The 27701-nt window shown below is 42.3% G+C and overlaps 1 protein-coding gene across 2 annotated transcripts in view; it reads left to right on the forward strand.

Moving 5' to 3' along the window:
- The window catches only part of LOC141132374 (organic cation/carnitine transporter 2-like), a 104998-nt gene that overhangs the window by 37143 nt on the left and 40154 nt on the right, over nt 1–27701 (forward strand). Inside the window, exons 2-4 of one of the 2 annotated variants that reach the window (XM_073620681.1) lie at nt 11788–11891; nt 14747–14901; nt 17129–17300. In XM_073620681.1, coding sequence (XP_073476782.1) covers nt 11788–11891; nt 14747–14901; nt 17129–17300 — 431 coding nt within the window. The remainder of the gene's footprint in view (nt 1–11787; nt 11892–14746; nt 14902–17128; nt 17301–27701) is intronic. The other variant, XM_073620682.1, reaches the window with a different exon arrangement.

A 27701-nucleotide genomic window follows, 5' to 3' on the forward strand; every position in this document is an offset into this window, starting at 1 on the left:
TATATATATATATATATATATATATATATATATATATATATATATATATATATATATATATATTATAATATAATTTTTAGGGGTTCTAAGTGATTTTCTAGCAGAAAATACAGGGTTGTTACTTGTAAGCAACAAGTGTCAGAAAAGATTGAGTCTTTAAATGGTTAAACTGAGAACTCCTACACATGGAGTTCAGTTCATTGATAAGTATAAACATTGTATCTCTTTTTGGTTCTTTTCTCAGACTTGGCAGGCTGCCCAGAGAGGAGAAACAAGTCCCTCCATGGAAGACTTTAGGCAACTTGCATTGACTTCTATTAAAGAAGTCATTTGAAAGTCGCGCTGAAGGCCTTTTTTATCAGCACAATCAGCAGATGCCAATTAAAAAACGCCAAATATCGGTGGACCTCTACTTCCCTCTAATCAGCTCTCACACTTCTCCTCACTTCACTGGGTATATGTAAGGGTTTATGTTCAGGACAAAGAAAAAATTAACAATGTATTGGGTAAACCTGAGAGGAAATGTTTTTTTTTTTTTCCTACTCGCAGCCAGCATGTCATGCACTTAAAATGTATCTCTAGGCAATTTTTTTTAGTTTCAGGCGTTGGGAAGTATTGGATCTCAAATTGTTATTGCTGTACATTGGGGAGATTCACCCTGCTCTTTGTACATGTAACCATCATTACTGAAAGTGAAGGAGAAATATAGAATTCTAGATTTGTCCCAAGAACAAGAGGTAAGGGAAGTTTTCCAAGGAGAACTGCTGTCTATAAGAGGGAAAGTTCCCAGAATTCCCTTATTTTCCTGTTGCATCTCTGGGACAGAAAATTAAGCCCTTCTATACAAACTTAATGCGGAGTTCCACCCAAAAATGGAACTTCCACTTTAAGTGAAGGTGACCCCCTGACATGCCCCATTTGGCATGTAATTTTTTTGGGAGGCTGAGCAGATACCCTCTTTTTAGATGCACCCAGCTCCCACTTCCTCCCGGGGCTCCGTGGCGCCGGAAGGAAGTTCACCCCCCCTCCGTGCAATCTTCTGGGACAGGTCACAGGTCCCAGAAGATTGGCCGGTCAATCGCAGTGCGTGCCTGGCTGTAAAGCCACAGCCGGGCGCCCACAGTCACAATGCCAGCGCCCCGGAAAGGAGGGGGAGAGGAGCGAGGCTCCGTGCGTCGGCACCGATGGACCGTGGGGCAGGTGAGTGTCTGATTATTAAAAGTCAGCAGCTACACTTTTTGTAACTGCTGACTTTTATATGGGTGGAATTTCTCTTTAATGCTATGCTAGGAATATTCCAGATAACCTGTTGTGAATAGACTCAATAAGCCAAAGGAAAGACATGCTTCTCTCTTAGTATACAAGGACCTGTATTGATTTTTAGGAAGTGAACAATTGAACAAACAGTTCTAGACTTTCTTTTTGGACATTATAGCATTCTATGCAGAAAGTGTTATGAATGCACCCTGTGTTAAATGTTTCTCTGAAAAAAAAAGATTTTTTCTATAAAAAATGACATACAGGCAGTCCCCGGTTTACAAACAAGATGGGTTCTGTAGGTTTGCACTTAAGTTGAAATTGTATGCAAGTTGGAACAGGCACATTTTTTTTAAGTGTAACTCCAGCCAAAAAAAGTTTTTTGGATAGCATAGACAAGGGTTAACACCCCTGTAACATTTGTTTTGCTGTCTGTGCCCCTGTTTAGAAGATTTCACCTCACTTTATGTCCTGTGACTATTGCATTTTGAAAAATTTGGGTTGTTGTGGAAACAAGAATTGGTGATAAAGGTTCAGTGGAGACACATTTTTCACTTGATAGTATGAGTCGCATGTAAGTCGGACGTTTGTAACTCGGGGACTACCTGTAGTATACATAAGCCATGAGGAAAAATGTTTTCAAGTGGAAATGCTTTAAAAAAAATAATGCTATGATTAGTAAAATCTGTAAACTTTCAACAAATCGCAGTAAATGTTAAAAAATATATATAAATGAAATCCATATGTGGTGTTTACCTTTGCCCTAAAATCCTCAGCAATTCTCACGCTTTCATGAGATTTCTGAAGTTACATGCATGGTTAGGTTGTTCCAAGAAGCACTGTTTAACCACAGACTTTTGCTGACTCGCTTCCTTCTGTCTTTGCACATAATTTTAGACTAGTTTGATGATGATGCGATCAGGGTTCTGTATATCTGTATATCTACTCCTCTTGTCAGGGTCATTATCCTACTAAAAGTGCCAGTTCACACATATGCGATGCGGGAACCAGTGCAATGCTAGTGCCCGTACCCGCATCGCATAGAACTCGCAGGCAGTTCACACTGCCCTATGGGAACCGCTGCGGGTGTCAATAGAAAGCTGACACCCCAGATCGGTTCACATATCGCAGTGTGAACTGTAAATTCAAACAGGAGTCGAAACACCCGTGCAATCTGATTCTGGTGCGAACCAAAAGGGTCCTGCACGATTCTGGTCCAGATGCGATGCAAATTTAGCCATCTGTATGGCTAAATTTGCATTGCACAGACATCGCATGTGATCTGCACAGCAGCGCGATGCTAAACACATACAATGTCTGACATTGCGCTGGTATGAACCGGGACTGAATGAAGTTAAGACTGAACAAATGTCCGCTTGATAGTGTTGCTTGATTGATAAAGCTGGCCATACACTGTTCATATGTTGGTGGCTTCCAGATAAACAAGACAAAATTTGCTGAATGTGTTGCCCTTTTGACAACTTACCACCTCCAGCTGCTTGTTTGGGTTTTCTGACAGCTGTTACTGATCAATTGTCGCTGATCACTGTATTCTGACTGTCAGAATACAATGTCACGGCAGGGTAGAGGGGTGGGAGGGATTCTGCTAGTTTTCAGTAACTGGCTGAATGAAAAAAACTAGCTACCTTTTGGCCAGCTTACCTCCATTTGCAGAAGTACAGCGCTAAATCTGATCTCTACTGTGATCTCACCTTTTTTAGTATGGTTGTCCCTTGCCCATGTCTTTTAATTGAAAAGTTTTTTTACTACCTTACTTCTGTAACACGTATTCACTATACCCTGTGGGTAGGCACTGCTATGTCACAGACTTCACAGAGCCTGTCTTCTGAACTACAAAGGTGCTCAGAGGAGGAGTTCCAGGAGGCTGAGTGAGTACAGGAACCTTTGTTTGCATGCAGCAAGGTACCATGGGATATATAGTCCTAAGAAACTGAAAGTGTTACTAAACCCACAACAGTAAAATCTGTCTGTATATGCAGAATAGCATGCTTGTTATACTCACTGTAGAACTTAAGGGGTTAATCCTGTGCATTGTGTAAAAGTCTCTTTGACGCTATATGGATGGATCCTTCCTTCCTGCACTGTCTTTCTTGGCAAGGTCATATAATACAGTGAGGGTAGCTGTCCTGCACATGCTCAGTTTAGTCTCCATTGCTGGAGAGAACATTTCCTGTTTCAGTTGGACTGTTCAGGTCACATGATATTGACATCACATATGTGGGTGTTTATACAGGCTGTAGTGGAAATCTCCTCCTACCTGAAAACTCAGCACTGGACAAACTGTGCAGATTATCATGTGACTGTAGTATACAGATCAGCATAAAAGGTATATAGTGGGGCAGTATTTTATTGTAAAAAGAAGATTTCTAAGCTGTGGGCACTGTGTGTGTGTGTGTGTGTGTGGGGGGGGGGGGGGGGCAGCAGAGGAACCATTTTCATATTACTGGGTTTAGTAACACTAGCTGCAAAGCATGCAGGGAATCCAGCAAGTTGTGGAAAATGATGGCCAGCAGACATGTAGAACTCACAACATGAAAGGCGTTTTTTAAAAGTAAGCTTATTTTGGAATGTAAAAAAAATATATATATTTATTTTTTGTATTGGTATTACAGTGCTGATGTTATAAAATTAAATTGTATGCTGTGACCATAGAACACCTTTATTTTTTTTCCCTTAAGGACACTTATATTTTTGCTTGGCTTTTTGCACAGTACCCTATACAAAAAATTCCATTCCCTGAAAGGCTTAGCCAGCTTTCAGTCACACAGAGCGGTGATCCTTGACAATTATGTTGTGATTCTTCCTAAGTCGGGTGTTTCTCTGCCCTGTCAGCTGATAGCGGGCGGTCGCCTACCATCACCTGACTCTAGGTCACAGGGAGACAAAAGTAAATGTACTCCTTTGACCCAGTACAGCCCAAAAAAACTTTGGCCAAACTTTTCTCTCTTAAGAACAATCTGCAATACTCTGTGTTTAGAAATGCACATGCCTATGTTACTGTGGTCACCCAGCTTTATTATAGATCTGAACTGAACATGTATATGTGACAGTCGGGAAACAAATTAGAAAAGTGATATTCGAACATACAAGGGAAATTTGTATAATGGAAGGCTAATTATATTAGCAAAAAAAAAAAAAAAAAATTTTAATATGACATATCTTTGAGCAACAAGCAAACATAAATAACTAAAAACAAAGATGGTGGAAATTAAGGTTGTTGCAGTCTTTTGCAGACCATCTAGTAATATAGTTGGAATTGCTTTAACGTTTCATTGTACTATTATGTAAACTAACCAGTGTTCCTATTGTGTAATCTACTAGTATGACCTCCTTTCTGCCGCTTAGTCATTGTTTGTGTTTGTAGTGTAGCTTGGAAGTAGGTGGATAGTGCATAACTAAAACACTTACATAGTTAGTGCCTGTCTTGCACTGTTAGGCCTCATGTACACTGCAGCTGCTAAACTCACGTTTAGGAGCATTTGCGTTTTTTTTTTTTTACAGCAGCCCCTGAACTCTCCCCAATGTTATAATATGTGTACATACATTCAGTCGTTTATAGTAGCTTAGAGGCAGTAAAGTTTACTGATTTTTTTTTTTTTTAAAAGCAGATAAATTGCTTTCAGGACTGTAGTTTATCGACATTTCAAATGTCAAATGCTTCTAAACGTTAAGATACATCGTTAAGCGGTGCTTTCAGCCCATTGATTTGAATTTAAGTCACATCCAAGTCGGATCATAATGATCCGACTTGTGGTGCGACTTGTGCTCTGAGGATCTTGAAGGGGGACCCCACACCAAAATAAAACTGCATGGGGTCCCCCCCAAAGATCCATACCAGGCCCCTTGAGTCTGGTATGGATCTTGAAAGGGAACCCCACACACCAAAATGGAAAAAACAAAAACAAAACGTGTGCCCCTCCAACAAAAAAAAAATCCATACCAGACCCTTATCTGAGCATGCAGCTCGGCAGGTCAGGAAAGGAGGGGGACCAGCGAGCGCCCACCCCCGGACCATAACCGGCCACACGACCTCAACATTTGGGGTGTGGGTGCTTTGGGGCAGGGGGGGGGGTTCTGCGCCCCCCACCCTAAAGCACCATAGGGGCAAGGGCCTCTTCCTGATAACCCTGAGCTGTGGTTGTCAGGGGTCTGCGGGGGGCTTATCAGAATCTGGAAGCCCTCTTTAACAAAGGGGCCTCAATATCCCCCCCCCCCCCCATGTGAATGAGTATAGGGTAGTGTAAATAAAAAACAGAGACTGTTTTACCAAGTCCTTTATTAAAAATCTTCCTCCCGTCTTCCTCTGGTGTTCGTCCTCCGTTCCTCTCCGCTGTTGCTGTCTTCTCCCCCGCCGACCCGGTCCTCCTCCAACGCTATCTCCCATCTTTGTATTGGCTCTGTTCTCTGCTGATTCTTATATATAAAGAAAAAGAGGAGCACCCGGTTATAGAAAGCCGGGTAAGGGGTTACTTTAGCAACAATTTTTCATCATATCAAAATGCTGACAGTTTAATCAAAAAATGTAAATTTTATTTATTAAATTATGGTACAAACATCAAGAGTGGTAAGGCAACCTAATGATTAAAAAACTATATTAAAAAATTGTTGTTAATTAGGTCCAGTTGAACCTAATAACTAGATACATGATCAATTAGACAAACTGGACGGGACAAAAGACATTACATAACAAAAACAAAAACAGACAACGTACGACAACGTCCGGACGCTTTGGATATTGCAGGCTGTCAGGCAGTATTGAAAATAGGTAGATGCTGGGGTATTATCAATCCCCGTTTGTCAAAAAGAACCTAAATGACAGCCGGAAAAATCCAGTGAAGGTAAATGGAGGTGGATAGAGGGGGGAGGGGAGGGGGGGAGGGGAAGTGCGGGCTGCAAATATATATGGATACAATTGCTGTAGCTAAGATGATACTAATTTTGATTAGCTGGCTAGTAGAGTTAATGTATTAAATATCCATTCAGTTACGGTCATTCCAATTAAAGTAGTTATTGTGACTGAAGATTCATATCCTGATAGAATAGCACTTATAGGATCGATCAAAGTAGTTCATATAGGAGAATTATGCTGTCAGTAAGTGTTCGAGTCTTATAAGGAACATCTTATAATGAATATGGTAGATTTTACCGTTTGATGTTTTCAGTCAATGAGGAATGATCGGATGTGTTGCAGCATCGCTGTGTGCACTTCATATGTGAAGAGGGAGGCGTGATGTGTGTACGGGTTCCTCTGTTCAAAGGTAAGACAGCTCGATATATGGCATCATTGGCTACAGGGGTGGCGGGAGATACAAGACTCCGTTGTCTTCACCTTCTTCCCGGTCAGGTGCCGTAGCGCAGATCAGCTGTAAGGGTATCCCGGTTAAGCATAAGTCTCCGTAAAGGTGCAGACATACGAGACTGAGTGGGAGTCTTTGATCCATTTGGGAGACTGGTGGATCAAGTCAATCAGGCTATTCCGACTCATCCATACCTCTGCTCGTAATTCTCTCCTCTCGTTCGCCTCTCACCTCTCACCAAAGCTCCAGCATCCGTGACGGGCCTGCGTTGATGACGTCAACGTGTTTCGCTAGTGCTTCATCTTGGATTCTTATATAGCAATGGGGCGTAGCCATCCGGTGACGTTACCATGAGCCCCGCCCCTTGTTATGCCACGTGATTGCCTTTTTTTGGGGGGGTGAATGGGTAGGGGTACAACGTACCCAATACTCCTTCACATGGGAGGGGGCGGGATCTGAAGGATCTTGTTAAAGGGGGCTTCCAGAGTCTGAGTCCCCCCCCCCCCCGCCCACAGACCTCAAAAACCACAGCCCAAGGTTGTCGGGCAGATGCCCTTGACAAGGTGCCCCAAAGCACCCACACCCCCCATGTTGAGGGCGTGTGGCCTGGTATGGTCCAGGAGGGGGCCATAGGTTTCCCTTTCAAGATCCATATCAGACTCAAAGAGCCTGGTATAGATATTGAGGGGGGACCCAAGGCTGGGTTTTTTTTTTCATTTTGGCATGGGGTCTCCCTTTAAGAGCCTCAGAGCACAAGTCGCACCACAAGTCGGATCATCATGATCCAACTTGGATGCAACTTCTATTCAAATCAATGGGCTGAAAGTCAGGTCAGTAGACAGCTTTCATAGGAAACCATTGATTTTGAATGGGGCCAGAGAAACACTGCTAAAAGCTAGCGCGGCTAAACACGCATTAACGCCAATGGAAAAAGCTATTAAAAGCACGTTTTTACAGCCCCTTTATACTGGCGTTGGTAGTGGCTTTATGGCTATTTTTTTTCTAATGCCTGTGTACACGAGGCCTTAAAAAACATTTTCAGCTGCATTCATTCTTTTTTATATTGAAACCTTTTAAACACTTGCCCGCAATCCGGAAGATTTATCCCCATTTTTGCGATACGGCATTGCGTTATTTTAACTGATAATTGCGCAGTCATGCAACGCTGTACCCAAATTACATTTACATCATTTTTCCTTTGGTGGTATTTGATCACCACTGGGTTTTTTTATTTTTTTGCCCAATAAACAAAAAAAGACTGTCAGTTTACCAAAAGAAATATATATATTTTTTACTTTCTGCTACAGAACTTAACTTTTAAAAAAAATCTAATTTCTTTATAAATTTAGACCAATATGTGTATTCTGCTACATATTTTGAAAAAAAATTCCAATAAGGGCATGTTGATTGGTTTGCACAAAAGTTATAGAGTCTACAAACTATGGGATAAATACTGGAATTTCTTATTTATTTTATTGTTTTACACTAGTAATGCCGGAGACTAGTGACTTAGACCCCTTTCACACTGGGGCGGTTTGCAGGTGTTATTGCGCTAAAAATACCGCCTGCAAACCGACCCAAAACAGCCGCTGCTGTTTGTTCAGTGTGAAAGCCCGAGGGCTTTCACACTGAAGCGGTGCGCTGGCAGGAGAAGAAAAAAACTCCTGCCAGCCGCATCTTTGGAGCGGTGAAATCAATGGGGCAGCGCGGCTATACCGCGGCTATAGCCGCGCTATGCGAGCGGTTTTAACCCTTTTTCGGCCGCCAGCGGGGGTTAAAACCGCACCGCTAGCGGCCAAATACAGCCGCAAAAACGACGGTAAAACAGCTCTAAAAATAGCGCTGTTTTACCGCCGACGCCCCAGTGTGAAAGGGGCCTTATAGCGGAACAGCGATATTGCAGCGAACAATCTGACACTGGACACTTTGTGGGAACCAGTGACACTAATGCCGGCCATACACTGTTCGAATTTTGAAAGAATTTCGCACCATTAGTGGGCTGCAGCAATGGCCGATTTTCATGCGGCAATCAAATTTGAGGAATCTGACATGTTGGAAATTTTTAGAAAAACGAACAATTTTCTAATCAATGATGGGAGAATCGTGCGAGAAATGTAATAAGAAAAGAAAATTTACGGAGAGGAAAGAAGATTCCCAGCCACGAAAATTCTTTTCTGTAGCAACATGAGGTGAAATTGAAGGCTTGGTCGGACGAATTTCGAAAATCAATGGTGGCATCATCGAATCACAAAAAAAAAAAAAAAACTTTCTGGTTTTGAAAAGAAAATTTAGTTCGAAATTCGACCATGTATGGCCTGCTTAATACAGTGATCAGTGGAAAAAATATGTACTGTCACTGTACTAGTGACACTGGCTGGGAAGGGGTGTAAACATCTGGGATGATCAAAGGGTTAACTGTGTGCCAAACTAGTGTTTGTGTGTACTATGTGTGCTGCTTTTACTAAGGGGTGTGATGGATTTTCTTCCCTGCTTTGCATTTACTTTACATATTACATATTGCTTTTTTTTTTTTTTTTTTTTTTTTTTTGCATAAATTCGTAGCCAATCATTTGTGCCGTTATAATGACCTGATTAGCATAAGTGTTGTTAACCTAGATATGACTGACAATGGCTTCTGTAAGCATCTTTTTGCGTCCTTATGTTGATAGAAATATATTAAAAGCTTTGTGCACTTTCACCTACATTCAACTTTTCCATTTAATCGGCTTTCCTGAGGCTAAAGTACACTGAAATCGTGATATACGGTATTTACAAAGCACAGCTTGTGCCAGTTGATTAATTTGCTGTTTTTTTACAGCACTTTGCCCTATGATGTCTGACTAATGTAAAGCAAACCAAAGACTGATAAAAAGCTATAGTGTAATTGAAGAGTTCTTCTTTAGTTGGATTTGTGAAAATGTCTTGTTATATTAAATGCTTGCAGTTCTCTTTCTGAAGTTTTACACCCACCCACATACACAAACGAATGGGATCGAAAAACAGAAGTGTGAATGTTAGACACATGACTAAAGCTTTCCATGTAAATTAAGAGATTGTCAGATGATTTAGGTTCAAACACTTGTATGTGTAAAGAACATGGACAGTTTTGTTAGGATGTAAGCCTATGACAAAATAATAAAGAAATCGCCTGCCAATGCAAAAGAATATGCATCCCACCTTTTTGATCCTTCCAGTAGTGATATCAATGGCAGGCATGAGGTCCTCATGTTTTCTGCTCCCATGTCCAATGTGCCCACTTATAGGATAACATAAATGGTCCATGAGGATGTATACCCTGGAATTGGAGCAGAGCAGCTCCAGATGAGGTCTACACTCTTATCACTCCCGGAATACATTATTGAACTAGGGAAATTTTCAGAGAACCTGAATATACTACATCACAATTTTCTGAAGCTGTTATGAATGAGAGTGCCATTTTTCCCAACTGTTAAGGAGGACAAAGGGGTTTACCACCATCGCATATGTGTACACCAATGTTACGATGCATCCTTGAGCATATACGACTTCTCATGCTGAGTTCTATTAGGAACTCCTATGAACATGTACAGTACATATGATTTAAGACATCACATTCCGCATCTGTATGCTGCATCATATCTGCAGTTTAAAGTGTATCCAATAACAAGAAAAAACGCCAATATATTGTATCTTACAATTAAATGTAGTTTTTGGATTAGTTCTTTTTTTGGGGGGCTTTTTTTCCTTCATATTTACCTGGTCAGCCTACCAGTAACGCCCTGTGCCAGGAGGGCATCCCTGCACCTCATACTCCTTATTTATGGAGGTGCAGTGTTGTAATCTGAGGACAGGCAGTGTGTCAGCACTATAGAATACCCTCCTTATCATTTCCATAACAAAAGAGTGGGAGGATGTTCTGTAGTACACAGAGAGAACTGGGAATAATGCTAATTGATATTAGAGTAGCAATGGCACTGTGTACAGGAAGTTATCAGCCCACTAAATGTAATAGGTTTTCTTTTGCACTTACCAAACAGCTATACCATGACATTTTCAATGGTATATTTAAAGTAGAACTGAAGGCAAAACTTTCAGTTTATTTATTTTTTGTAATCTGTGTTTAGTTGGGAAGATCTCTCTCCACATCCTTTCCCAAAGCCAAACCAGTAACTGAGAAGAAATTGCTCCAAAATGAAGGAGCCCCTGGTTGTCATCTGCGTCACCAGAACTAGTGTCCCCGCTGGAAATTTTCCCTCTATATCTGTTTTGGTGACGACTCAAAATGTGGGTTTTTCTTTTACGTTTAATGATAATGGTAAACAGAACAAATAGAGAGGGTGAATCTTCCTAACGGGGGCACAAAGAGTAGTAAGAACCTGGCAGGTGTTCTAATCCCTCTCCACTGTATCCAAGACTAAAAGAAAAAGTTTTGTCTTTAGTTAACGTTAACGGACCAAAATGGTAAAAATAAGAAAAAATCATCATTAGGGCTTTTATACACTGTAACCTGAAATACATGGCTTTGTGGCAGTCATAAATGTAATTTAATGGTTTCAAACTTGTGCTACCATTCACTGTTACCCAATCCATCGGCTCTTTTTGTCCCAGTGGCCAGAGACTCTTCACCTGCTCAATCACAAATATTAGCCTTCCTAAAACGTCATGGCTGCAGGTGACATTTTCTGTTTTTAGTCAGCCATCCACGTCACTTTGCCACAATGAGACTTCCACTAAATGCAATAAGCTTACATATACAGGAAGACTGGAATTTAGCTTTTAATAAACAAGCAGATTATGTCTACTCCTTCAGTATACCCTAAAAGTCAGTTATTATTCCAAGCTGTTTTTAAATGCCAGAGGACCCACTTTAAAAATGTATCAGTCATCTCAAAATCAATGTGTTAAAGTTGTATTTATTTTTGTATGTATTTTAGAGTAGTAAAGGAACCAGAGTCATGAGAGAAAAATGGGAGCTGCTGACTTCATTCTAAAATTTGTGGTTGCCTGGCTGTCTTTTGCTTTAATAATTAGTCGTTGCCCTGAAATAATAATGCAGGACGCAAAGTCAGATTGGAGTCAGAAATCTTAATCTGTATGCTTGATATGGGGAAGTGGCTCAGAAAGAATTGACGCTGTTAGATTTTAAGAAGGGGTTAGCTTCCATATTTCTTACAGCACATTTCCTTTAATGTGAAAGGGCATATGCTAATTTTTACTCTTTGCTTTCTTGCAGTGGGACTTGATCTGTGACAATGACTGGAAAGGACCATTAACTACCTCACTTTTCTTTTTGGGAGTGCTCATTGGTTCATTTGTGTCAGGACAGATGTCAGACAGGTATATTCACTGCAATACTCTTCTCTAAACTGGTTCTTGATAAACTTGCATTAGATTATACAGTATCTCATTCTTACCAAGAAGACTCTGAAACCACGTAGCAAGGATCCGGACGCCTAGTTTAAGCCTCATGTTGGTCTTCTTTTTATTTTAAATTTCAAGCCCAACTTTGGGCAAATTTGGCGCCACTTCTAACCTTCCCACCCATGAACTATTTCATTTAAAGCGGAGTTCCAGCCTGGGTGAAAAAAAAAATAAAAGTCAGCAGCTACAAATACTGTAGCTGCTGACTTTTAATATAAGGACACTTTCCTGTCCAGGGAGCTCGCAATGTCGGCACCCGAAGCCAACTAGTTCATTGGCTCCGGGTGCAGGTGCCAGCATCCCTACTAAGGGAAGCCTTGCAGCTTCACAGCCTGCTTCCTGCTGTGCATGCGCGAGTAGCGCAGCGCTTTCTGATTAGTCCCGTCTTCTTCTGGGCACACAGGTCCCAGAAGGGGGAAAGAGGAGGGCGCAATAAAATTGCGGATGTAACGTAACCTCGCCGCATCGACATGGGGCAGAAGTCCCAAAGAAAATGCCAAAAAGGTATGAAAAAGAAAAAAAAAAATATCCAAAAACAAACGGGGATTGGGTGTGCTTTTGTTTCAAACGGAGTTCAATTTCTGCCTGGAACTCCACTTCACCTATTTTTTAAAACCCTTTCTTACTGACCTTAGCCTTCAGTCAAAGGACCCTCTGGGGGTCTGGGCCCACCACTGATCAATCTTGTCTTCTACCCAAACCTCTCCCCCCAACTCTCCCCTTGTCATGACATTAGGACTTTGTAAGGATTTCACTGATGGACCCAATTAGAAAGGTCTACGTCACCAGGCAGTGACATAGGCACCCAAAGAAGGACCCTCTTACTCTGCAGTCCAGAAGATAGCAGACTTGGGACCCAGGGCCCCATGTGACCTGAGATTCATTTAAGTATTTTAGCATTTTTTTTTTTTTATGAGGTTGCTAGAGAGGGTGGGGGTATTGTTTAGTGGTGGTGTGGGGAATCCATAGCTAGGCCTCAAGAATTATGAATATGCATAGTAATCCATCCTCAAAGTTTACAACAGAAGCATTTAATATTTTTCAGGTTGTTTTCTCAGCAGCTCAGTTCCCCCTCCTCCCCCCTCCCAGCAGTTACTTGGTAGAATTTTATCCTAATTCCTAATGGAAAAACAGAGCAGGAACACTGGAAGGGGAAGCTAATCTTCTGAGAGAACTGTTTTGAATGGCTTCATTGATTTTGCTGTAAATTTTTATTATGTAAATATTTGAATGTCCATAGCCTGACCATAGTTACACTTTAAAGGAATTCTAAAGGTAAACTTTTTTTTTTTTTTTTTTTTAAATAACGAACATCTTGTACTTCCCTGTTCTGTGCAATGATTTTGCACAGAGCAGCCCCAATCCTTCTAGGGTCCCCTGCTAGCGCTCCTGGCCCCTCCCCCGCAAAGTTCCCCGGAGCAAGCCGCTTGCTATAGGCGCACTTGTGTGTGTTCGCTCCCAAGCCAGCTCTGTGTGTCAATAAGAAAAAACAGAGTGCGGCTTGGCCCCGCACCCCACTCCCTCCTCACTGGCTCTAATTGACAGCCGCTCCCACCGCTATGTCTGAGCCAATGAGGAGAGAGAGAGCACTTTGCTAGATCGGGATCGGACTCAGGTAAGTATTTAGGGTGGGGGCTATGGGGGACCTGCATGCAGAAGGTTTTTTACCTTAATGCATAGAATATATTAAAAAGTAGCTCCAGGCTTCTTCAGAAAAATTTAAGTCAACAGCTACAAATACTGTAGCTGCTGACTTCTAATAATGGGGTGCTTACCTGTCCAGGAACCCAGCGGTGTCCTCACCTGAGTCAACTTTTCAATTGGCTATTGGGTGCTCCCGCCACCATCTTGACTAAGGGAAACCGGCAGTGAAACCTTGTGGCTTCATAGACGGTTTCCTGCTGCGCATGCACGAAGCTTGCTGCATTTTGTGAATGGTCCGGCTGCAGGGGGAGGAGGAGGGGGCCATACTTCCTTTTAAAAAACAGGTACCCCCCCAAAAGGTGCCAAATGTGGCAGTGGAGGGGGAGGAGGAGGCAGACAAGTGGAGCTTCCCCTTTTGGGTGTAGCTCCGCTTTAAGGCAAAAATCCTTCTGCCTTTAGAGCCACTTTAAAGCAGAATTTCACTCAAAAGTGAACATTTCGCTCATCTTCCTCCCCCTCCCCTGTCCTCCTATCATTTTTGAAAGTTTTTTTTTTTTTTTGTTCCTGGGAGTGGGTACCTTTTTCTGACAGTAACCCTACATCTAAGATAGTGGCCACAGGGATCTGAAGCCCAGCAAAGAACTGGCCCTGGTGCAGACAGCACTGGACTGGGAAGTGGTAAATGCCTTTTGTTAAAACTAATTTTTTTAAAAAGGGAAGGAAGCTCCTCCTTAAGCAAGGGACTCTTCATTTTTCCCTTAGGCTCTTACATTCTCCACTATTCCATGCTTCTAGTGAAATAGTAGAACGTATACAATGGCAGTTCATTCTTCAGATACTCATGTTTTTTCCACCACTGTATGTTATATTAAAAAAAAAAAATTATAATAATTCAGTGCTTTATCCACATTACCTACTGTCCACTCAGCTTTTTAGAGTGTGGGGGTATAAAATTGGTGTGGTGTGTACATTATGTCTCACTCCTCCACACTTTACAGTTCTGTGGATAACAAGATTAATATTTGCATGCCACATTAATTTCCCCATATGCCACTTAGACTTGTTCACTGGACCATAATGACGATAAGATGTGCTGCTCATTAAAGTTTGATCATTTATTTATAAAGGTTTGGAAGGAAAAAGGTCTTGTTTGTTACCATGGCTGTTCAGACTGGATTCAGCATAGTACAAGTCTTCTCCATCAATTGGGAAATGTTTACAGTCTTATTCCTCATTGTTGGCATGGGACAGATATCCAATTATGTGGCAGCTTTCATACTTGGTAAGGATGCAGTATGTGTAAGTACAGTGCTTACTTATTTTTTAATTTATTACAGGTATTTACACGTCATTGATAATTTACACAGCACTTTACAAACTGTAAATGCACATGCCTTCAAGAAGCTTACAATCTAAGGTTCCTGTCTCGCAAGCATACATGCACATACTAGGGTCAGTTTAGACAGGATACAATTAACCTTCCAGCATGTCTTTAAATTGTGGAAAAAATGGGAGTACCTGGAGGAAAGAACAGGGAGGACATGCTGAAACTCCATGCGGGTATGGTCCTGCTTAGGATTTAACTTGAGGCCATCTCTCTGCTCTCTCCTGCTTTTATCATGTTCTTTGTTAGCACATGTACATGCAGAAAAACTGATCGGCTCCTAGTGTTGAACTTTTGCCAATCAGAGTGCTTCTGTAAAGTGGATTACAAGAGCCTGAAATAAAATCAGATTCCCATATTTATATTAGTCACACATAAAAATAAATGTATGATTTTATAATATACAGTATATATAACTATTCATTATTGTTTTTTAAGGGCACTTTCACATGGGGGGGAGGCATTGGCAGTAAAGCGCTTTACGGTCCCTAGCAGGCCACTTTTAACCCCTGCTAGCACCCGAAAAAGGGTTAAAAGGACCGCTGCCACGCGTTTTGCAGGCGCTTTGGCAGCGCTGGCCATTGATTTCAATAGCAGGGGCATTTTAGGAGCAGTGTATTCATCGCTCCCGCAATGCCCCAAAGATGCTGCTTGCCGGACTTTTTTTTCCATCCTGCAAGCGCACCGCTCCAGTGTGAAAGTACTCAGGCTTTCACACTGGGGTGGCTTGGGAGGCATTTTTCAGGCACTTTACAGGCGCTATTTTTAGCCCTTTAATGCCTCAGTGTGAAAATAGCCTAATATTTGCCTGAAGTTCAGCTCTAAATAGGATTTATCTTGGGGAACCTCAAATTAGGGTTGCACCTATACCGTTTTTTTAACCGGCGAGTAGGAGTACTGATACCCTTGTGATGTGATTTGATCCCATACAAAATGAATGGTCTCAAATCACACTGCAAAGGATCGCATGCGATTTGAACATGCATGTGGTGTGATTCCTGTGCGAATCACATACGGTTTCCCCACCACTTTTGTGTGAACCCAGGCTGAAGTCTCTATGACAAGGCCACACAGAAGCGGTGCGGGAAACCGCATGTGATTTGGACAGGAATCGCTCCTCATTCCTGTTCAAATCACATGAAATTCTTTGCAGTGCGATTTGAGCTAATTTATTTTGTATAGGCTCAAATCGCATCGCAAAGGTATCCGAGCATTTGCACGAGTACAAGTACTTGTGCAGATGCTTAATATCAGCACCAATACCGATATCGACATTGGTGCAGCTCTACCTCGAATCTTTGGACAATCATGAACATTATTTATAGGAACGTGATTAGAGGACATTCCCATTCATTTCTATAGCCCAAATCTGTTCCTTTGCAGTATAGTGGAGGCACCTGGCTCCATACAGGCTGTAAACACTGCTTTGTGTTGCCAAGGACCAGGAAGTGAAGAGCAGGCCCACACTGCTTCTGTTTGTTTAGGGTATTTGAATAGGTTTGCATACCTCCCAACATTTTGAGATGGGAATGAGGGACGCCTACTAGCAAATGTATGTAGGCATAGGACACGCCCTTGCCACACCCCCTTAAAGGAGAATTGACAAAAAAAAGGTTAATTAAATCCGCAAGGGCTTTTTTTTTACCAGAAACTATTCCTTTATATTGGCTTTTAAAGTTTACAAATGCAGCAATTTACAATTGGATGAAAGGTTTAGCACTGGGAAATACTTTTTGAAAGATAAAAAGTGCATTTTATATACAACTATATAGATCAGACAAAAATGAGGGACAGAGGGACATTGCTCCAAATCAGGGACAGTCCCTAGAAATCAGGGACAGTTGGGAGCTATGGGTTTGGGTTGGGCACTGACAATTTTTTGTTGTTGTTAAACATGTAGTTACAATTAATAGGAAATGGTACCTGCACTGCCTACATTTGCCATGTGAAAACCAATGTTGTAACACCACTTAAAGACTGCAATGGGCATCCACATAGATAGCAAATTAAATTATAATTTTATTTCAGGAATCCTCTCATAAAGGGATGTTTGTATTATAACTTATCTTAAGATACTATCAGAAGAACTTATGCTAACATAATTTTCTGGACATCATTTAACTAGGTGCAGAAATACTAGGCAAGTCGGTGCGCATTCTATTCTCCACGCTGGGAGTGTGCATATTCTATGCCATTGGATACATGCTACTGCCACTTATAGCATTCTTCATTAGAGATTGGCGGATGCTTCTGCTGTCCCTCACTATTCCTGGATTGTTCTGCATTCCCCTGTGGTGGTAAGTTTAGCCCTTGCTGGGCATTTCTTTATAAGTGATGATATTTGCTCATCATCCACATTTGGATTGCTAAAATTTTACATCAGATTTTTTTTCCCCAATACTTTATTTAAAGAGCGCACACCGTAAATCAGAAACCACAACTGTGGTGTGTATAACAAGGAACAATTCCATGAACAATAAGTCTACAGCACACAAAGCTTCTGTGTATAAAGATGAGAACATTTAAATGAGGTGCAGACTTTAAGCGTCAGGATCTAGGAAGTCTCTGTGTCCCGCATGACATTTTATACACCGGTTTTCAAGACGAAAGATCATAAAAGACCCTAGGGCCCTCTCAGCAAGAGAGAAACGAGTAAGAAAAAGGAAACGGCAAAGGCAGGGGAGGGGGTGGTAAGGAGAAGAGGTGGGTAAAGGAGGAGAAGAGTGAAAAAAAAGGGTGGGGGGGTGGACCAGAGCCTCCCATCAGCCACTCCTTCCAGGCCTGGGAAGCCAGTATTATAGACCCCTACTCTTGGGGATTTAAGTCACCAGTTCCACATACCCCTCAGAATAGACAAACTCGTGCCAATAAAACCACTTTTTTAGAAATTTCTCACTAAGGCCCTTCTCTGTGGCCACCAAGTCTTCCGTCGCATTGATTTTGGGTACTTTTTTTCAGCCAAACGGCAACTGACAGCGGCTGTGTCTGCTTCCAGAACAGCAGGATGCAACTTTTCGCAGCTGTGAGCAGGAGAGGCAAGATAGATTTCCTGTAAACCTTGCTCAGAATCTCATGTTAATGTAAGAGGAAGAACGCAGGATCCCTCTGTAATTCCCGGTCAGTGAACTTTTGAATGATGCAGTGGATATCCCTCCAAAAGGACTGCAGGAGGCAGGAGGACCAGAAGATGTGAAGAGAACCAGATTTCTTCAGGTATCTCCAACAAAGGTCCGAACACTGGGAGAACATTCTATGGATCTTCACCGGTGTATGATACGACCGGGTCAACACCTTAAACCCAGCTTCCTGGTGTTTCGCACAGATCAAGGTTTTGTAAGAGAACAGAAGAATCCTGTCCACTTTTTTTCCCTGTAAGTTGGAGCCCCAACTCTCGTTCCCATCTGGTGATATAAGGAATTTTGAAGTCCGGTGGTGGGGCTAACCGTAATTGGTAGGCCTGAGAGACCGCATACTGCATTGGTGCAGACATAGTAATTCAGAGGTAGTAAGGTGTTTCTGAAAGGGCTCAGGAGGGGGTAGAGAGCCAATGAAGTGGGCTAGTTTACCTTTTGCCAAAACGACAAGCCCGCAAGAGCCGGATCATCATTGATTTGCTGTCTGGTCATCCATCGTCCATTGGTAATGGAATGACGGCCTGAGATCGCTCCATCAATTTCAGTTGATGGAGCGATCTAGAGTCAGAATCTAGAGTCGAGTCCAGGGCTAAAGGCCGGATTACCGACTATGGGGTGAGCGGCGAAGGCGTTGGCGCGACAGAGGTCGCGAAACCCCTTCATACATATCCTCCTCTTCTCTCCCACCGTGGGGTGATCTAAAAGCTGGCAAGGCAAATCTGTTAGGCGCCACGGCACTGTCTCCAGCGGGTTCCCCGCTAGAACCTGCTCCACTTGTACCCATTGCCTAAGCGAGCTATGAAGACCCCAATCCAGGACCCTCGTCATGTGGCAGGGCATGTGGTAAAGGTTGGCATCCAGCAAGGCCATGCCATTCCGAAGCTTCGGTAGTCGCAGAATAGATTGTGCCAGACGAGGAGGTTTCAGGGCCCAGAGGAAAGTCACAAAAGCTCGGTTCACCACCCTAAAGGAAAGAGCTTAGGATCTGAATGGGGAGGGCTTGGAAGTGGTACAGCAGACGCGGCATAACGTTCATTTTCACAATGCTACACCATCCGAACCATGAGAACAAGCCATGCTGCCAGGACTGAAGGTCTTTTTTAAGATTGCTGCCAAAACGGGGGGGGGGGGATTGATAGAAAACATATCTTCCACCCTACAGGGTAAGAGGATGCCCATGTCCTTTGTATGTACCCATTTGAAGAGGAAGTCCACCCGAAGCAACTTTGAGGCCGGCATGGATATGTTCAATGCCTCTGATTTCTGATAATTTACTCGGAAAGATAACACTGCATAAGTCTTCAGTTCTGAGAGCAAGTTTGGAACAGAGACCAGGGGGTTAGACAGAAAGAAAAGTAAGTCATCTGCAAATGCTGCAATTTTAGGGGGGAGAGTTGCATCCAAGTGAAAACCAGTGATATCTCGATTGTTTCTAATGGTACAGAGAAAAGATTCCAGGGTCAGAATGAATATCAAGGGGGACAGGGGGCACCCCTAATGTGTCCCATTAGTTATCCCAAACGATTGTGAGAGATGGCCATTCACCTTTACTTTAGCAGATAGCCAAGAATAAATTGTCTGGACCCAATGCATCATCCGCTGCCCAAAGCAGATAAAATAAAGAGTCTCCGTCAAAAAGGTCCAAACCACCCTGTCAAACGCCTTCTCGTCGAAAGGAGTAAGGGGGATTTTGCAAGCCTGTGCAGCATAGATCATATTAAGCACCTTAGTCGTGTTGTCCCTGGCTTCTCTCGTAGGAACAAACCCCACTTGATCAAAATGAACTAGCTGTGGGACCAATGCTATCAAGCGCATCAAAAGTACTTTGAATATTTTAAGATCCACATTTAAAAGAGAAAACGGCCAATAGTTTTGACAATGTAGTGGGTCTTTTCCCTCCTTTGGGAGCACAGTGATATGTGCCCGAAGTGTAACCACTGGGGGAGTAGTCCCTTCCTCCGCAGCATTATATGTGGAAAGAAAATATGGAGTCAAGAGATCCCCAAAGGTCCTGTAATATAAGAGGGAATACCAGTCCGGCCTGGGGCTTTGCCTAATTTCATTTGAGCTGTCACCAGAGCTATTTCCTCAGCCGACAGAGGCTCCTCTAGGGCAGCCAGTTTCTCATCTGAAAGGCGAGCAAGTCCCGACCTCTGGATATATTGCTGAATGGCTGTCCGTTTGGAGTTCTCCATTTTGGACATAGGACAAGGAAAATTTATAAAGTGGGGTATAATATTTCCTAAAGATTTCTGCTATCTCCTCTGTAGTATGGGCCTTGACGTGACTCTCATCCAGAAGTTCAGCAACTAAAGTGCGGGCTTGCTGAGCTTTCAAAGCACGCGCCAGCAACTTTCCACACTTGTCACTATGTCCATAGAACGTACATCTGCATTTAGCAATCATGGCTTTGGCTCTGTCCAACGCCAGCGAACACAATTGTTTTCTCAGAATCGTGAGATCCGCAAAGATCTTGTCCGCCATTGATTTCTTATGGGTGGCCGCCAGGGTCCTAATCTTTTCCAAAAGATCTACAGTTTGCTGAGCTCTGGCCTTCTTAATATGAGACCCAAGCTTGATCATGGCGCCCCTAATATAGCTCTTATGTGCCTCCCGCACCATCATTGGAGCGCTATCCGAACTGACATTGGAAGAAAGAAAGTGTCTCAACTCCCTGGATATCTCTTCCAAGACCTCCGGCGTTTGTATCAACGAATCGATCAGCTTCCACATCCACTGTTTAGGAATAGAGGGCAACAAATCTATGTCTACAAAAATTGGAATATGATCCGATAAAGTAATTGAACCAATGGAGGCAGATGTGACTCTGACAGGAGAGATTGAGGCAAAAAGAAAAGGTAAATTCTGGTGTAAGAATCATAGGGGTGAGAATAAAACGTGTAATTACGTTGATTTGAGTGCAGTACTCACCAGACATCTACAAGGTGGAAAGCATAAAAATTCTTCTTCAGGTATTTTAAAGCGGCGCATGAGACCTGAGAGGCACTTCTGGTAGCGTCCAGGGTCGGATCTAAGGTGAAATTCATATCACCCCCCCACGATCACCACACCCAACCTGACGAGAACCGGTTCCAGATAAGAAATCTGGTTCGAGTTAGGAAGGTAGAAGTTCACCATAGTAACCAGGGAACCGTCCAAGTCCCCTTCACAAAGAGAGCCCTTCCCTCCACATCACTCTACTGATCCGTGAACACCCAAGGGATAAAGCTATGGATCAAGATGCTAGCTCCCTTGGACTTGGAATCAGGGGCGCAACCGTGGTATGCAGTCTGGAAAAACATCATGGAGTCTTGGTAATTTATCAACACAAAAATGTGTCTCCTGAAGAAAGCAGACATAGTGTTTCAGATTAGTAAGCACCATGGAGCATTTCTCTAGTTCAACCCCTTCACGTTGATAGACACATGAGGAACAGGCCTGTTTTACCCGTAGTCATAGTGGAGGTTGATGGAGGGTGGGTAAGCGGAAGATAAAAAAAAAAAAAAAAAAAAAAAGGAGACGGGGAGGGTAAGAATGGGACAGAAAAGAGAAAGCGAAGTAAAAATGGCAACCAGAAGGTGGCCCAGTCAGCACAAAAAACGAATACACCGGAAGCGTAGAAGAGACATACTCTCAAAACACCCAGGCAGCACCACAGAGCACTACCAAAAGGGTGTCACCCTGTGTGGGGTAAGCAGTTGTACACAGCAGGGGTCAGAGACTCCCTACCTATCCTGACCCAAGCCACATTATAATTAAACATTATATATAATATATATATATATATATATATATATATATATATATATATATATATATATATATATATATATATATATATATGAGAGAGAGAGACTCTATATAAGGGTCCAAGATGGCCAGCAGACCCGACAGCGAGCTGGATACCTGAGAGGCGGCCATGGACAGAGAAAGTGAGCCTGTGGGCCGGCTGTTGTTCGCCATGTGGCTCAGAGGTATGTGCCGCGAGGGAAGATCCAGATGAATCCGGGAAGAAACGGCTGATTGGGGCCGCAGAGATAGCGAGATAGCCTTCGATGATCCCCTAGTCCTCCTGCATTTAGAGTAGCTCATGGCAGGTGAAAAGCAAGCTGAGATAAGGCATAATAGCCGAGTTAGGCGGGTCGGGAGCTCTAGCAGTGAGTGTCTTCACTCTGCCATGTCCAAGCCACGCCCCTACATCTGATTTTAATATAATCTGCATTCTTCGTATATATTTTCAGTATTGAAATAATACAATCATTTTTTAAATGTGACAGTTTTTGTTAATTATACTGTATCATATATATTGTCAGTGCAACATAGTATTGCTTAGGTATTATTTAAAACTATTCTATGATATCATTAGACATGTCCATCAGATCAATCCTTCCTTGTTCACATTATTGATCCTTTACAGCTTTAAGACAAAAAAAAAAAACTTTCTAAGAGGTAGTATTGGGGCTCAACTGTAGCTGTTTTTGGATCAAGCAGAAGGGTTTGAATCTGTTATTTTTATTACTGTCTTTAGCCACTTTGTAAAGATTTCCTCTCACTTTCTCTATCAGTGCCACCCTGATATGCAGGATTTCATTGGGACCGAAAATGAGAGGAAATCTAATGCAGCGTACACACAAGTGGACTTCTCGTCGGACTGAACTCCGAAGGACTTTTCAACGGAGTTCCGACGGCATGGACTTGCCTACACACGATCCCACCAAAGTCCGATCGTTTTGAACGTCCAGATATAGTTCAATAGACCTTTTCTGCCGGAAAGTCCGGTCGTGTGTACGCAGCATCAGAAAAGGTACAGCAAGGTGAATCTGACAGGTTAAAATTATTCCTGACCCTGACTACTTACCGTATTTATCGGTGTATAACACGCACTTTTTTCCCCTTAAAATCAGGGGGAAATCGTGGGTGCGTGTTATACGCCGATCCCCGCTAATTGTGATCTATCAGCAGTGATCGCGTCGACATTCACATAACGTGTCGTTTTAAATATGGCGCCGCGGAGTTCAGAGGGACGCGGCGGAGCTGAACGAGCGCCGCCGAAATCACAGTGACTGGGCGGAGCCGAGATACACATAGTCGAGTGTATTCAGCTCTTTCCAGCGCCGCTCACAGTCACGCCCAGTCCCGCCATTGGACCTGTGTTATGTCCATCATAGGGCGGGACTGTGAGCGGCGCTGGAAAGAGCCGAATACACTCGACTATGTGTATCTTGGCGGCGTTCATTCAGCTCCGCCGAGTCTCTCCGAACTCCGCGACGCCATATTTAAAACTACATGGAGCTATGTGTATGTCGGCGGCGATCTGTCCAAGCATGGACACTGGGGGCAAGGCTGCACTGACCACTGGGGCAAAGCTGCACTGACAAGGCTGCACTTGCAAAGCTGCACTGACAAGACTGCACTGGGGTAAAGCTGCACTGACAAGACTGTACTGGGGTAAAGCTGCACTGACAAGGCTGCAATGGACACTGGGTCAAGGCTGCACTGACACTGAAAAGGCTGCAATGACACTAACAAGGCTGCAGATGAACACTGATGAGGCTGCATTGATGGGCATTTTAATGTAAGTTTTTTTTCCTTAAACTTCCTCCCTAAAAGTTCCCTACTAAAAAAACAACAGGCGGACCCAGGAGGTGTGTGTGCTCACATTCGTCTCACCCGTCCGCAGCACTCGTCCCTTCACTAGAGCTCCGCTCTGTCCCCCTTCACTCCCTCCTCTAGCACTCGTGTGAGATCGCCGTGTAGCTACGTCCCGACATGTTTCATCATAAAGATTTAATCATGATGATTAAATCTTTATGATGAAACATGTTGAGGCGTAGCTACACGGCGGTCTAACATGGTGAGCACACACACCTCCTGGGTCCGCCGTGGCCTGCCTGTTGTTTTTTTAGTTGCTATTGCTTGCTGTGCTGTGGGAGTTCTCCATTTGCCGTGAAGTGACTTGCCTGTTATTTTATTTTAAATGTGAGTTCATTACAAGTTATTTTATAATTTATATGTGATTAAATCTTTTAAACGAGATTACACTATTTGAGCTTTTTTTATTTTTATGTCATACTACCAACCTGAGAAAAGCGGTCTTCCTATGGAGCAGTGGAGGTGTATGCTCGCATGTTAACCCCCATGTAAGTGGGTTAGAGGCTCTGTCAGGCCAAACACGAGAGTGAGAGGCCTTAACAGCTGGTGAGTTTGAATTTCAGCAGGGAGTGGATTCACGTCACAGAGGTGTGGTGGATGTTTGAAAACACAGCTGAGCAGTTTTGGAGTCACCCTCACTCTTTTTTTGGACTTTGCTCAAATATTTTCACGATTATTTTTCACAATTGATTGGTTTCTGGACTTTATAGACATTTACTGTGTTCAATTCTCGTTATATATATATTTTTTCTTGGATTAATATATTTGTATATCACTTTCACTTAGTGTTATAATTTATATTAGCTCATATTGAATTTATTGAATAATTTATTTTATTTAATAATTTTTACTTTTTGGGATATTTAGCAATATATGTTTTTTCACTTTTTCTCTAGTCACGTCTGTATTCAGCTCACTGGCTGGATAAGAGTGTCTGGCATCTCCCCACCTGGTGATAAGCGCCACTATTTCATCTATAGTTTTCCTTTGGTGAATTCGGTTTATATACATTTTATTGTTAAGTGGCAGCTTTGGTAGGGTTTTGACATTTATTAACATAGCGCAGAGGTGGTAATACAGGTCAGGGGTGGCGTAATTTGCACCTGGTTATCTCCGGTTTTCAATAACTTTTTTTATCAGCCACTTCATGGTAAGGGCAATTTTTAAATTTCTCACACACATTAAAATCCTGTATTTTGTGCTAAAAATCTACTTAACCACTTAAGGACCAGAAGGATTTACCCACTTCCTGACCAGGTCATTTTTTGCGATACGGCATTGCGTCGATTTAACTGACAACTGCGCGGTTGTGCAACGCTGTACCCAAACAAAATGTATTTCCTTTTTTCCCCACAAATATAGCTTTCTTTTGGTGGTATTTTAATTACCTCTGCGGCTTTTATTTTTTGCGCTATAAACAAAAAAAAAAAAAACGACAATATTTTGTACTTTTTGCTATAATAAATATCTAAAAAAAAAACCTAAAAAAAAACTAATTTCTTCATCAGTTTAGGCCGATATGTTTTCTTCTACATGTTTTTGGTAAAAAAAAATCGCAATAAGCATATATTGATTGGTTTGCGCAAAAGTTATAGCGTCTACAAAATGGGGAATAGATTTATGGCATTTTTATTTTTTTTTACTAATAATGGCAGCGATCCAATGATTTTTAGCGGGACTGCAACATTGTGGCAGATGGATCGGACACCTAACTGACATTTTTTACATTTTTTTGGGGAACCAGTGACGTTATTACAGTAATCAGTGCTAAAAATATGCACTGTTATTGTACTAATGACACTGGCAGGGAAGGGGTTAACATCAGGTGCAATCAAGGAGTTAAATGTGTTCCCTCACTGTGTGTTCTAACTGTATGGGGGACTGTGTGACTGAGGGAAACATACAGATCCATCTTCCTGCTTTACACAGGCAGATCCCCGTTCTGTCACCGCAGTGAACGATCTGGCTCCCCCACTAGCCAATGGGACACACCGCACACCCACAAAAGCGAGATCCCGCGCCAGTGTACAATTATGGTGATTCGCGGGATCGTGCCACCTTGCTAAAGTATGATGATGGTGGCTGGTCAGCAAGCGGTTAAAATCCCAAACAATTTTATATATTTTCTAAAAGCAGGGACGCTGTAGATTAGGGCTGGGTTCACATATAAGCCACATGCGGCTCACAGCAGTGCGTTCCTGTTCACTGGTTCAGGTCCGATTTCAGCCCGAATTCTTGGCTGAATTCGGACCTGAAACGGACCAAATACGCACAAGACTCGGTGTAAAAACACCAGAGCCACAGCGGAGATATGTGAACCAGATCCATAAAGAGGTGGTCACAATCTCCTGCTATTGCGAATTGGATGCGAGAAAGCCACATCCAATTCGCACTAGTGTGACCCCAGCCTGAATGTTTATTAAATCAATATTTTTAGAGAAAAAACTACACTGAAATTACTTTTAACATACACACAATGTAATTTCAGTTTTTTTTATAAAATATAAACGATGGGGTGGTATAAATAGATGCCAAACCTGTCTAGCCTTAGGCTTCATGCACACCAAGTGCCGATTCACACAGGGGCAACAACCCCTTTTAATTGTGAACTATGGTCCTAGAATTGTTGTTCTCTGACATTTACAGTGATTGCATTCACAAGTATGTGCGGGTTATGAGGTTGCTTTAAAAAAAAAAAAAATTGTAAAATTAATTTTATCATAATTACATTTATTTAATTTCATATTTTAAGCACCTTTCAGTTTTTTTCCTCTAACTTTATTTCTATCACGAGGAGGCTAACAAGACTCCTGTATGATAGCATGGGCAGGTGTAGGTTTTCGTTTTGAAGACATCAGGGGTCTGTTAGACTAGAAATGTCTCCCCTGACCTCCACTCCAGCTCATCAAGCACAGGACTGTGTGTGTTTAGCTATTTACCTGTCATTTTCAGCCAGGAGTTTGAGGGATTGTTTATATCAGGTGCTTTTTGGACTGTGCAGTCCAAACACATAGACAAAGCAAATGCCTTGCTTCCTATTCATTCAGTTCTCAAAACCATGTTGCGAAGGTGTGTGCTTTAAAAAATAAAGCATGCAGTATATTGATTGCTGTGTGGAGCAATACCATCCTCTGCATCACATCACACGCTGCAGGTAATAAAACTGAATAACATTTCATTAAAGTAACAAAAAAATAATAATAAAAAATATAAAAAGTGGGGTGGGTTCTTCATGCAGTGATTGCTGGGCAGCTCGGGAAATAGATGTCCTTCCATCTGCTTCCAAGTTCCACGCCGAAGAATTTACTGTGGTCCCCGAAGGATCAGGAGGGACAGAGTAAATTGCAGCACCTTCACAGTATAGTAAATGTGTAGAGCCACCTCTATATTTGTAACTGGAAAACTGGGCACTGCCTAAAAGAAATGCCAAGTTAGCTTGTTTAAACCATTTGAAGTCTATATATATATATATAAAATATGGCCTATAGATGACCCATGGTTATTCTTGTGCATAAATAGCAGCACCCACCAACCTACCAGAAAGCCCATTCTTTCCTGGTCACATCTGGGTGGAGTTATTTTCTGCTTGTCTAGCAACAATAGCAGATCATTCATGGTTCACCATTTACTATGCCTGGGTCATTAGCTTTTAATAATTCTCCAAATTCTAATACACATCAGTTTTGTAGGGTTAAACAGTAATGTATTGAGATAGCATGTTTTTACCGAGTTAAAAATGTATTATATAAGAAACAAATGGCACACAAACACTAGCCATTAAAAGTTATTTAGGGTATTTCACGTTAGTAATCTCATGAACAGCATCATCTGAAAATGTAGAATTTTTTTATTTATTTTTTTGCCCTCAAGATGGCGCTGTTTAATGTAAAACAGTAGTTATAGGCCAAGTTA

Source organism: Aquarana catesbeiana, linkage group LG03 (genome assembly GCF_042186555.1).
Source record: "Aquarana catesbeiana isolate 2022-GZ linkage group LG03, ASM4218655v1, whole genome shotgun sequence".
Lineage (NCBI taxonomy): Eukaryota > Metazoa > Chordata > Amphibia > Anura > Ranidae > Aquarana > Aquarana catesbeiana.